Genomic DNA, 13,185 nt, shown 5'->3' with positions numbered 1-13,185 from the left:
GTCCCACTGCCCTGTGTAGGCATTTAAAACAGGGAAATGCAGCATGGATTTTGCATTCCCTCTCCTGAAATACCTCCTGAAAGATCCCTGTGCCTGTAAAGCTTATACAAAACCACTATGATGTGATGGCTGGGCTGCTCCCACATTCCTTGGTCTTTCCCAGCATTGTTTCTGTTCTTGTCCCTGGCTCAGGTCTATAGATAAGACAACCAGGCAGCCAATTTTTGCCTCTTGTGTCAAAATAAATGGCTTAAGTGCATCACTGGTGAATAACCGGATAGGAGCAAGCTGTTTTAGTGGTGGCCTATGGCAGGGGGTTGGAATGAGATGGTCTTTAAGGTCCCTTCAAACCCAAACTATTCCACATTCTGTGGTCACATCAGACAGATGTGACCTTCCCTGTGAAGATGAGTGAAAGGGCTGAGTAAGAGGGGTCCTTCACAGGCAATCAGTGCAGCATTTACCAGGAGAATTTATCCCTTCAAGCTAAGGGCTTCAGGAACTGTTGGGAGTGATGAGGATGTTGTTATCTCACCACTCCTGATATATTTTTGGAGCTCAGTTCCACTGACCCATTGTTTTCTGAGAGAGGGGGGAAAATGTCTCCTTTTGAAGTGCAACGTGTTTGGAGCTTCATATCAGCTGAAAAATGTCTTTAAGGGCTGGGGAGAGACAGACCAACTCTTTACTATCTCTCCTGAATATTTCCAGGCTGGGGGAAAAGACGGAAATATGGTTTGGGGTTTTAAGTTTCCCTTCTTATCGCAGGAAAAAAACATAAAGAAAGAGAAAGTGACCGATGAGAAACCATGGATTTTTCCATGCAAGCTAAAGCCAAAAGGGCTGTGCCTTGGAGTCGAGTGCGGAAACAGGGCAGGCGTTGGAGGATTTTCCCCTCCAAGCCTGAAAAGAAATAAGAAGCTAGCTGTCTGGCTGGTCTTGAATAACCAGCCACAATTTTTCATCAGAGCTGTAAATATGCACCTCCCCCATCCTTTTTTTTACCCCCACCCTTTCCTCCGTGACGCCACGGCACCGGGCGCTGCGGTGCGGCTCTCTGGAGGATGCTGTCCAGCATCCATTGGAGATGGCAGTGCCAGCAGGGGACATGGGCTGCAGTGCCAGGCTCCATGGCCAGTCACGTCCTGTCTGCCCAGTTCTGATACAAACAGAAAAGCCTTTGGGGCTGGCACAGTGGAAATGCGCCGAGGAAGCTCCCACACTTTCCTCTCGATATCGTGTTTCCCCAGCGCTGACATCCCAGTGCTGGCGAGTTCTCCCCAGCATTCCCAGCCATCAGCCAACCACAGTGGCTCACTCTAGGATCCTTCCAGACCAGTGGTGTCACCTGTGTTGGGGTCCTGGCATCACTCACCCGCCCCAGGTGAGTTCTGCCCACCTTGAGCTTCAAATTGAAGTCAGGATTTGTGCATTTTGCTCTGGGTACAAATTTTTTTCTCTGAGTTGGGCTGGTCCCAATGAAAAATTGCCTTTTTCCTCTGTGCTGCACAGATCTGGCCTGGCTGCACATGAAATGCCATGTGTTCCCAGCAGGATTCAGCCCTTCCAAGGCCTACCCCACAGCCAAATCTGATCTACATATTTACGAGCTTGTAAACAGGACAGGGAGGGTGAGTTCACATTCTTAGAAAACCAAGTGCAGAGAAAAGAACTTCTGAGTTGGAAAAACAAAGAGTAGTTTGGGCCTGACCCAGCAAACACTCTGGTTTTTCCAAGACTTGGATGGCTTGCTTGCGAATCATTCCCCTCCATTCCTTTGCCACAGGATTTCCCAAGCTTACCTTTTCATTTGGGAAAAAATACACGTTCCCACGAGTGGAGGAGGCAGCTTGATGGAAAAGGGACATTTTATGTCGGAGATGAGTGAAAGCCTGACTTGTGTTTGCAGAAGCCACCAAAGAACAACAGTTCCTTGGGAAGGGAAGTTTCAGGAAAGTGTTAAAAGGAGTGGAGCAGCAGAAGGCAACTGGAGGGCTCAGCACCAAGTACCACTGTCAATAAATGTAAGGAGTAGTCTGAAACAGTAATTCCCAAACCATGCTCTCCAGATCTTGACAGTCCATGAAGGCCTGGTGAATGGTACATGGAAAACTAGAGTTTAAAGGAGCCAGCCAGCAAGAAGATTTGAGGATTAACAGTTTGTCATAAAATCATGGAATGGCTTGGGTTGGGAGGGACCTTGAAGATCTCATTGTAGTCCTGGCCATGGGCAGGGACACCTTCCACTATCCCAGGTTGCTTCCAAGCCCTGTCCAGCCTGGCCTTGGACACTTCCAGGGATCCAGGGGCAGCCACATCTCTGAGCAAGTGGCTCCAGAGCCTCTCCACCTCCTGAGCAAAGAGTTTCTTCCTGCTAACCCATCTAAATCCCTCTTCTTTCAGTTCAAGAACATTTCCCCTCGTCTTAACCTGCCCCTGTAAAATCAATGACTACGATTGGAATTTTGCCCATGAGACATTCTACCTATGGCTTATTACTGCTGAGATGGCAGCAAGTCAGCTTGTCTGTAAATGTTTCCCTTCCCCAGGCTGGTCATCCAGGCTGTGCTTCCCTGAGGTGTGCTCAGGGAAGAGATTCCCAGGCTCGGGCACAGCACGAGCTCAGGATGCTCCAGTTTGGAGAACAGAGAGCCCCAGGAATGCTCCTCTCTGAGCAAGCTCTGCACTGCCCTGGAGGGAGCTTAGCAACCCCACAAGGCCATTGTGTTCGTTCAGATCTCGAGCCAGATGGAAATGTTCTTTTTAAAGGCTGCCCCGAGCGTGTTTCCTCTGGTGAACCATCCCAGCACGGATCTCAGCCGTGCTCACTCCAACACCAGCACGTGGATTCCAGTCCTCTTCCTGCCCAGACAGCAGGACAAGAGCCCTGGACATGCAGCTCGGTTGCCCTGACTTTTTCCTTCTCTCAGGAGACTCTTTTTTTTTTTTTTTTTCATTAGCATCTGGTAAATAAGAACCTTCCTGATATCTCCCTTTGGGTTTGCCAGACTGGTCAATCTTCTCTTTTTTTTTTTTTTTTTCCCCTAATTTTATTTATGTCCTTTTGCTGAGTATCATGCTTCTAAGATTTGTTTTAAAGTCCCCTCTGGGGCTGGAGTCAGGCTATTATTTGTGAATCAAGGAACAGGCAGTTGGACACACATATATCTTTCCCAAGCATAAGGAACACTGCAAAAATATTACCTTTAAGGGAGTCTGTACTAAAAGTCAGATGTCAAACGCCTACATCTTTGTCTTCCTTTTAATTTTGTGATTAATTTTGAAGTCCATCTTCCTGTTGACCATGCTTTATTCAACACTATCTGTGTCCTGAATCTGCTGCCCAGGCCTTCTTCTTGGAGGATAAACCAAGCAGCTGAAAAGTCTGGGGCAGTGTTGAAATGAGTTAATGGGCAGCATGATTTGAGGGTATGGATTGGAATTAAATGGTCTTCAAGGTCCCTTCCAACCCAAACCATTCTGTGATTCTGTCATGAAAGCATTGCCTTAACCTTTTAAAAGATTTATGACAGAGTTGGGTTTGCAGTGTCCAAGCCCAAGTCCAGTTTCAGAATTTCTCTCCCTTTCTTCTGCCTCGTCATCCCTGAGTAGAGTCCACAGAGCTCCTGTTAAAAATCAAGCAGGAAAAGCTCATGGAATCACAGAATACCAGGTTAGAAGGGACTTGGAGGACCATCTGATCTAGCTTTTCCTGACCAAAGCACAATTTGCACAAGATGGTCCAGCATTATGTCCAGCTGAATCTTAAAAGTGGAATCCACCACTTCCCTGGCTAAATTATTATGACGGCTGATTGTTGTCATGGTGAAAAATTGTGTGCAATAGGAATATCCCCAGGAATAACTTGTACCCGTGACCCCTCATCTTTTCCAAGTGACTCCTTGTAAAAAGGGAGTCACAGTTTCTTTGTAGCTACACAGTGATAAAACCTCCTCCTCAGCCTTCTTTTCTCAAGAACTTAGCAAGTTCATTTTCTCACATGGCAGCTTCCCAGTGCTTGGATCATCTTCCTGGCACTCTCTGGACCCTCTCCAGCTGCCCACATCTCTTTTGCCTGGTGGGGACCAAAACTAAGCACAGTGAGTATAGTGGCACAATTCCTTCTTCATCTCTGCTGGTGATGCTCATGATGATGCAGATCTTCCTGCAGGGTGGCTCCCACTCCTGAATTGTCCACTTCCTCATTCTGCTCGGTATCATCAGGAAAACTCATCAGGACACACCTGATCCCATCATCCAGACAACTCATGGAGATATTAAACAGCATTGGGAGCGCTATCAATCCCACTGGTGACAGGTTCCCAGTTTAGGAAGAAGCTTTTTACCACCTCTCCTTGGGTGTGCCCTGTCAGCCAGTTCCCCACTCACTGCACAGACCACTTTTCCAGACCAAAGTGCATCATTTTATCCAGGAGACTGTGGAAAACCATATGGAAAACCTTGGAGAAATCCAGTCAGGCAAGATGCACCACTCAGGGCTCCTTTTGGTGGCATCCACTGTGTGCTGCAGGTACAGTTTCTCCTTACAGACCTTGGTATCAACCCCTCTGCAGTAGCAGGCCACAATTCCTGAGTTATTCCTTTGTTTAAAATGTGATTTTCTTCTTTAGAGATCCCTCATGAAAGACAGAATGTGGTGTATTCCTTGCAGGGCAAGAAGGTTTTGTGCATGGGACATCCAGATCTTTGGAAAGAGGATGCAATGGATGGAATGACTTTCTGGGGATTTGCTGTTGATAATTTAAGCTCTGAGTTCCAGATGAAGGGTCAGTGCCCTCCCAAGAAAGATGGTATATAAGAGGACATGAATTGTGTAGCCTGGAAAAGAGGAGGCTTTGGAGGGACCTAATTGTGGCCTTCCAGCGCCTGAAGGGAGCTTATGAGAAAGATGGAGAGAGACTATTTACAAAATCATGGAGTGGCAGGAAAAGGGAGATGGATTCACACTGAAAGAGAGTAGGTTTAAAAAAAAATTGTTCCCTTTGAGGGTGGTGAGCCCTGGCACAGGCTGCCAAGAGAAGCTGTGGCTGCCCCTGGATCCCTGGAAGTGTCCAAGGCCAGGTTGGACAGGGCTTGGAGCAACCTGGGATAGTGGAAGGTGTCCCTGCTAATGGCAGGAGATGGAACTTGAATGATCTTTCAGGTCCCTGCCAACCCAAAGCATTCCCTGGTTGTATGATTGAACCTTCTTTGGGCCAGCTCACCTCTCTGATATTGTATTTATCATATCACAAAAGCACATTCCCAATAATATCCAGCAAATAACAGGTTTAGCTAGAACATGCTCAGGAATCAAACTTACTAAGAGCAGCTATACTGTCAAAAAAAAAAAAAAGAAAGAAAGAAAAAAGAAGGGGGAAAAAAAGACAGTTTATGATCTCAAGCCCCTGGAGCAAGAGCTGTAGAGAAAATACTTCATAGGATCTTGCCCAAAGCCTGTCTTGTGTCCCATGCAGTGCCCCCGTGGTCCTGCCACATAATTCCTGTCTTGTGAAGTTGAGGATCTCTGGCAGAGCAGGGGGTGTTGTGTGACAGCCCACCAGCCTGGATCTGCAGTGTGGAGCAGAAGCTTTGCATTCCACACCCTGTGATGTGGCACTGGGGCATCTGGAGGTGATTAAGGGAGCAGAGTCTGCTGGGGGGCTGCAAAGTCAGCTCCTTGTGTTCTTTTGAGGATGGGCCCTGGACCAAATTTTTCCCTGGACCAAATTCGTCTAGAGGGGTCTGCCTGGACCACACCAAGCAAATTAGTATTCACAATTCTTGAAATTACTTGTGAAGTTTCTGACAGAGAACAGCGTAGATGAGCCTGTGTAGCTTTTCACTTCACCTTCCACTGGTGAAATTCTTCCCATGACCAAAGTCCTTTCCTGCACAGGGGACAAACTGGTGCATGGGAAGCTTTGGCAACATCTCAGAGAGCATCAGACCACCAGATGATCATGACATTCAGGGGGAAATGCATCAGGAATAACCTTGGATTCCTGTGATGTGGTTGACCATGGGCCAGGAGTCTGAGTCCAGTCATGTGAAGCCTGGTGGGATCCATCTGCCAAGTGACTTACACTCAGGATGAGATGGAGCACTCCACTCTCACCACAAAAATCTGCCCTATGAGCCAGTGACTGTAAGAGGAGCTCCAGGACCTGCTCAGGTGCCTGAACTCAGGTAATTCACACAAGAGCCACACTTTTCAGGAAATGTGATGCCTCATAAACATCCTCATATCAAGTACTCCCACCAGTGGTCCAAAGTCCCAGGATTACTCTGAGAAAATCTCCAGTATTTGAGGGGAATAAAGGGTAATTTTGGTTAAAGTCCTGATGTGCAGCACCTTAGAGAAAAGTTTTGGAGGCTTTATTAGGACCATACTCCTAAATATTGAGAGACAGGTTTGGGGGCCATGAATTTGACAGTGAATGGCCAGAACAAGGCTCTGATTCATTACCCTCCTCTTGCTGGCACATAAACCACACTCAGACCTCAAATTTGAGGTCCTGCTTGGGACCGTTGGTGTTTTTAAGAGCCCTTGACTGGTTTATCCTCCCTTCGCAATCTCCCCACCATTGCTGGACAAAAGTTTCCCTGATCTCCATCACACCTAAAGCTTCCCTCCCTCCCCACCAGGACCCACACACCAGGTTTGCACACCCCTCCACAGGCTTTGGTACGGACAGGGGCTCTCCAGGAGCATCTCTCCAACCATGACCTGGGACAAAACACTGCCTAGAAGGTCAGCAGTGGTCGGGGACAGTGGTGGCTTCTCCCTGCTTCTCTTTGGGCCAGACCAAGATGCAGAAGTTGGACACACAGGCAGCAGAGAGACACGCAGACAGCTCATTGGGGCTTTCATTGGGAAGCTGCTGCTTATCTGTGACATTGTTTATGGGGTTGGCTGGAGGGCTGACAGGCCTGAGGAATTCCACCCGATATCCCAATGCCGTCGTCCTCCGGGGAAAATGCTTGAGTGGCTGTGAACATGCTGTCCTCCTCCCCAAGCCAAGCAGCTCTTGGATCCATCCTTGGAAGGCAGTGAACTCCCTGATCACTCCAAGACACAGCAAGGAGGTGTTAACCCTCTAGGGACCCTGATCTGCCTACAAATACCCAGTGGAGGTGGTTAATAGAGAATGGAGGAGAAGGTCAGGAAAGACCTTCAGACCAGTCAGAATCTGAGTCCCACACACTGGGAGAAGTCCTTGCTGAAATCCAGCCTGTTCTCCCACAGTTTGGCAGCTGCATGAGGGAGGTTGTCCATCATGGGGGCCTGGGAAGGAGCTGGCAAGGAGAGATGCAAGCTGGGTATTGAGCAGAAAGGGGCAGCTCATGATTATTTTGGAGCAGATTTAATTAATTTACTTTGTGAGTGTCAGAAAAAAAATTAAAAAAAGAAGTAAGACAGTGAGGGCCAATTTAGGCTGGATATAAGGAAAAGGTTTTTGAATATGAGGGTGGTGAGGAGCCCTGGCACAGGTTGCCAGAGAAGCTGAGGCTGCCCCTGGATCCCTGGAAGTGTCCAAGGCCAGCTTGGACAGGGCTTGGAGCAACCTGGGATGATGGGAGGTGTGGAATGAAATGTGCTTTAGGATCCCTCTCAACCCAACCCATTCCATTCTATGACTTCCTTTGGCCAGGAGAACCCACCGTGAGCAGCTGTGGTACCTCCTGTGCCAGGGCTTTTTCTCTACCAGCTGCAATTCTTTTGACTTGCTGCTCTGATACCTCCCAAGGCCATCCTCAATCTTCTTCAGAGCCTTTGAGGCCATATCCAGGAGAAGCACAGGTGATGGCACAGCTGCCCCACCACAGTCCTAATCCTAGAAATGGATTTTTGGAGCTTCCTAACTCAGAAACAGAGTGGTTCACACATTGGTAATTTTCTTTTTTTTATAAATTTTCCTTGAGTTTGGCCAATTGATTTTTACCTGCTGCTTGCAGGGACATCCACAGCTGAGCAAAGTGCTGTGAGATGAACCATGGTGTCCCCTTAGCTGTTCACTTGCCACCTCCTGTGGGAGGTTTCCCCTTCCCTCTCCTGTGGTGACACCTGTAAGATCCAGCTCTCCAAGTCTATTTTTATGCAAGCCCATTGCTGATACAAAGCCCACACCAAGCAACAGCAACACCTTATCAGTGTTGAACAGTCCTGCTGGTCCTTGCATTTCCAAGTTGGGGCAGCTTTGGGACATGACTTTGTCCCTTTGTTTTTCCCACCTGCTGCCATGTCTGCAGCATTCCTGTGCCATGGACTGTTCAGGACATGCTGCAAAGCAGAGACCTTTTGGAACAAAGATGCCCTTGCCAACTAAGCCTGCTCATGAATTCTGGCTGTACACTGGGAGCCAGGGCCAGAATTTAGTTTGGACTGGCTCCATTTGCATTGGTGCATTTGTCCTTTTTTTTTCTTGTTTTGCTTTATTTTTTTTGAGCGCTGAACACTGGGACCAGCAACTCTCCAAACAATCCAAGTGATATCACCTTCCAGTGAGTCATGGGGAGGGCAGGGTGGAGAAGGGCAGGCAAGGAAAGATCATGAGATTGTGTTAGCTCAAACAACCTAAAAATAATGGGATATGTGTTTGGATACTTGGAGGGCAGATTGCATCCACTGCCACCCACCACAGAGTGTCACAATTTTGGGAAGCATGCCCATAGCTCCAGAAATTTTTACCTGCCTGGTTTTCCTCAAATATGAGCAGGGTGACATTAACAAGTAATTTTAAAAAAAGTGTATGATCACATACTTTATTGCACAACTTTCACTTCACCAAAAAAATAAAGTTCAATTTTCAGATCGTGTTTAGTCCGTAATTTCAGTCACTTTGAAAGGTGCAAACAGGTTTTTCCTGAGCTCAACTGCAGTTTTCTTGATTTCTGAATGGTCCTGAAGATAATTATTTAGGGTTACAACAGGACTGACAGCTCTTTCCCTAACTCAGCTGTCTCAGATTCAGATTTTGCAAGATGTGGGATGATCTTTTATAAAATGATGGAAGGAATAAAGTCCCCAAACGAACTGTTAAGACCCCAGCATTATTATTATAAATTCTAATGGATGTCCCTAAGGTGGGTGTCACCATCTCCTCCTCCCTCAACCCACGAGGTGTTGAGCTGGATGTCCAGGAGAGGTGCCCAGATGCACAGCAAAAGCTCCTCTTTAAACAAGACCAGGTTTCCTGTTGAATTGTGACAACAGATCCTACAGAGATCATACTTCCTGTTCTTTGATGCTGTCCTGTGCTGGCCTCAATGCTTTTGGGGCCAGATCACCAAAAATTGCTCTTACACAGAGATAACAGACTGAAGGGCTGGTGCATCATTCTGTGTTGCTATTCCTGATCTTTTACTCACATTCTCTGTTTCTGGACCTTGGACACATCCTTCTGTGTTTCCTGAGCTTTTCAAGTGTCCATCACTCAGCACTGACTTTCACTTATTTATGTAGGAAATGTTACAAAGCCCAGCCCAAAAATCCGCAAAATGTTGCTGCATATTCGAGTATATGAAAGCAAGACCTGATTTCTTGGATTTTTTTACACATTTCCTAAAAAAGACCCCTCAAATTCTCAGCCTCCCAGTGCCCATCATGAAGATTCTGATGCTCCAGCATGTGCAGAGGAGCTGTTCTGGGATTCCCTGCCCAGTTCTGTTCATCCCGGGGCGAGGAAATGAAGAAACTGTGGATGCACTCAGGACACGTCCCTTCCAAGGGGCACGCTTATTTGCATGGTAATGAGGATGGTAATGGGCCCCTTGTCTTCATATGTACACAAGGTTCTCGCTGGGAGAAAACCAGCCAGAGTTGAAATTCAGAGAATTCATAGCTTCTTTTCTTTACAATTTGTGTTTTCTATCTGGATGCAAAAGACAAAGCACATAGTACAGAAACTGCATTGTGTCCTGAGCTGCTGAACCAGTTAGAAGTTATTATTTTTGCAGCCATCGGGCTGTTTAGGCAAGCACCAATCTCTTAAGTAGCCTGGCTCAAGCAGTAATTACCAGTTGAATTTAAAAAGAGACCCTTCTTTTATTTGCTTTGTTACCATAGTTTTTTGTTTTCTTTTCATCTCTCTTGAAGCTAAAAAAATGCTCCATAGAGCTGCAGAACCCAGAGCACACTGCAGACAGGGTTCACAGCAGCACTGTGGAGAGTTCATGGTAATTAACCCTTTCTCCGTAAGGACACTGAGGCAGGAAAAGCTCTCCCAGACAAAGGAATAAGCTGCATTGCATATTTGAGGAAGTCCTTCATCTTCCTAGGTCCCATTTCCTGACACTTCCATGGTTCCTGTAGGTCCAGAGGGGTGGGCTGGGGACACTGTGAAAAAGGGGGATGGTCAAAGCCATGGTGGGATGAGGGCTGGAGATGTTATAGGCAAAGGGGGATGGCCCCAGCACCCCTGGGGTGGTTCAAAGCTCCTGGCTGTCACTTAGGGAGGTGTTTCTGATGGGGTTCAAATCAAAACTGGTGATTCCAGCAGCCCAGAGCCAGCCTGTAAATCTCAGCACTGTCCCCAAGAGAATAAACTCCTTTAATCTAAAACAACCAAGGTGGGGTCAATGCCTCTACAAAACTGACCCCGGTGTTAAGGGAGCTGACAGGGAAGATGGAGAGAGACTATGTATGAGGGCATGGAGTGACAGGACAAGGGGGAATGGCTTCAGGCTGCCAGAGGGCAGGGCTGGATGGGATATTGGGAAGGAATTGATCCCTGTGAGGGTGGGCAGGCCCTGGCACAGGGTGCCCAGAGAAGCTGTGACTTCCCCTGGATCCCTGGAGGTGTCCAAGTCCAGGCTGGATGGGGCTTGGAGCAACCTGGGCTGGTGGAAGCTGTTCCCTGCCCATGGCAGGGGGTTTGGGACAAGATCATCTTTCAGGTCCCTTCCCACTCAAACCATTCCATGATCATTGCTCCACTCGAAGCCACTGGCTGCACCACCAGCAGTTGCTCATTAAGCTGCAAATGCCTTCATTTCCAGGAAGGCCCTGAGCCTTCCCAGCACAGAGATGTCAGTCCTGCTCACTGTCCTTATCCCGTGCCCCCCTGAGCACTCACTGAGCTCCTGCCTGCCCTTGGTGGGCCTTCAGCAGATATTTAAACTGCTTTGCCTGCCCAACCTCCATAAAATGCTGGGATCTGTCTGTCTTCTCCCACATACTCTTGATGGAGCTTCCCACGTACCTAATGTTGAGTCTGGCTGAAATTTCTCCATTTTTTTAGGGATGGGTGTACAAAAGCTTTGCTGGAACCAGTTCTCTGAGTTTCCTGGAGGGTGGTTTTCCTCCAGCAAACAGCCCAGGAAGCTTTTATGTAGTGTCAGTCACGAATTTCTGGCTCCTGGCACCTGTTTTACTGTTTTGACACCAGGCTTAGGAGTGCAGGGGAAAATAATAATGATATCTGGATTTAATGTTATTTACTAAAATACAAATTAACGCTCAGTCACATGGTGGCAGGATTTGTCATCTGGAGCTAAAATTAAGAGAAATTAAGGCTGAGTCAGAAAGTTATTTCAGATCCAAGTGGGGAATGCTGTTCTGAGGCCATGTGGGAGCAACACTGACATCTTCTGGCTCAAAAAAAAAATATATATATCTCCAGCTTTTTCACTGAGAAAACCACTGGGAAACTGAAAAAACCTAAGGAGGTACTGTGTGGACAAAAATGTTTTAAAGTAACAAGGACAAGCTTTGGGCAGTGGGTATTATCTGAGCCCGCTTTAACAGCCCCTCCTCAGCATCACCACAGAATCTGGACAGAGGGTGTGTGACACTGCTGACCCAAAATACACAAGATGAGGAGGAGGAGGAGGAGAAGGGGTGTTGCTCTCCTCTCAGTGCAGGTGACAGGGCTGTGGCCATGCTTTTATGCTGAAATCTGTAAGTCTGGAGGCAATTAATTGCCTGAAAGTCACATTTCACTAGGCTGGGTTGGTCCAAGCCCCATCTAACCTGGTCTTGGACAGTTCCAGGGGTGAGGAGACACAATTTCTCTGGCAAACGTGTTCCAGGTCATCACCACCATACCATCCAGCTTTTTCTACACATCTCACCTCTTCCAGCCCGGATTGCCCACCACCCTTATCACCTTACTCTGCCACATCCTTCCACTTCCTCTAACCCCCAATTTCTTCCAATCTCTCCCAAGGTTCTTTCTTCCCGTCCCTGAAGCCCTCCGAAATCGTCTTCAAGATCATCTTCTGGCTGGGCTACTTCAACAGCTGCGTGAACCCCATCATCTACCCGTGCTCCAGCAAGGAGTTCAAGCGCGCGTTCATCCGGCTGCTCAAGTGCCAGTGCCGCCGGCGGCGCCGGCCCCTCTGGAGGGTCTACGACCACCACTGGAGAGGAGCCTCCATCAACAGCTCCGTGCAGGACTCAGAGACAGACCTAAGGCCCAGGATTAACACCCTCAACAGCTCTTTCATATTTAACTCCTCCTTCCAGGAGAGGGCCGGTAAGAGGAGAACGCTCAGCTTCAAGGGCTGGAAGATGCTCACCCCGTTCCAGAAACCAGCATCCACCCAGCTGAAGGAGAAGATGAACAGCCTTTCTAACAAAATCCGGGGTGGCTCCAGCAAAGGGGGGGTGACAGCCACCTACAAGACAGAGGTGGAGTCTGTCTCTATCGGGATCCCTCATGATTTCACGGAAACCATCGACTACCAGACCCATGACTTAACAGACTGCTGTGGGCTGAGAGAAACAGATATCTGAAGCCTTTGGGGCAGCTGTCGATGGTTTCTTCAGAGGTATCCAGCAGAAGCATGGAGGGATACCACCTGTGGGTGTGTCAGGCAGGCTGGAAGCAGCAATCAGGTATTAAATGCAGTTGTCCAAAGGTTATCCAAGCATCCCCTACGTGGAGCTCAGCCCCTTCTGTGGGATGATGGGTTCCTCAGATTAGAGCCAATGGCATGTCCCATTCTAACAAGCCACAGCAGGAGGAGAAGGTGTGGATACGACCTTAGGGCAAGAGCTGTCTCCTCTGGTGGATGGTTGTCTTTGGCTTTGGAAGAAGCTGTGCAATTAAGGGAAACCAGGAAGTCTCCTTTGCCTTAAAAACACCGCAGTGAAATCTAATGGAAAGATTGAATCCCAAAAGTTGCCAACCCTGCCTTAGTACGTGTGGTCATGTTTCCATCCAGAGGCAGCATCCAGGA

The 13,185-nt window shown here is 47.9% G+C and overlaps 1 protein-coding gene across 1 annotated transcript in view; it reads left to right on the top strand.

The window, feature by feature from the left end:
• ADRA1D (adrenoceptor alpha 1D) overlaps nucleotides 1-12,739 on the top strand; it is a 37,066-nt gene extending 24,327 nt beyond the window's left edge. The window contains exon 2 of the mRNA XM_062493290.1: nucleotides 12,171-12,739. Within this exon, the coding sequence (XP_062349274.1) occupies nucleotides 12,171-12,739 (569 nt within the window). The remainder of the gene's footprint in view (nucleotides 1-12,170) is intronic.
• The last annotated feature ends 446 nt before the right edge of the window (nucleotides 12,740-13,185 follow it).

The sequence above is a fragment of the Cinclus cinclus genome, chromosome 5 (assembly GCF_963662255.1).
Source record: "Cinclus cinclus chromosome 5, bCinCin1.1, whole genome shotgun sequence".
In the NCBI taxonomy this organism is placed as follows: Eukaryota; Metazoa; Chordata; class Aves; order Passeriformes; family Cinclidae; genus Cinclus; species Cinclus cinclus.
The sequence above is the reverse complement of the archived record's forward strand: the minus strand, read 5'-3'. Positions and strand labels throughout refer to the sequence as shown.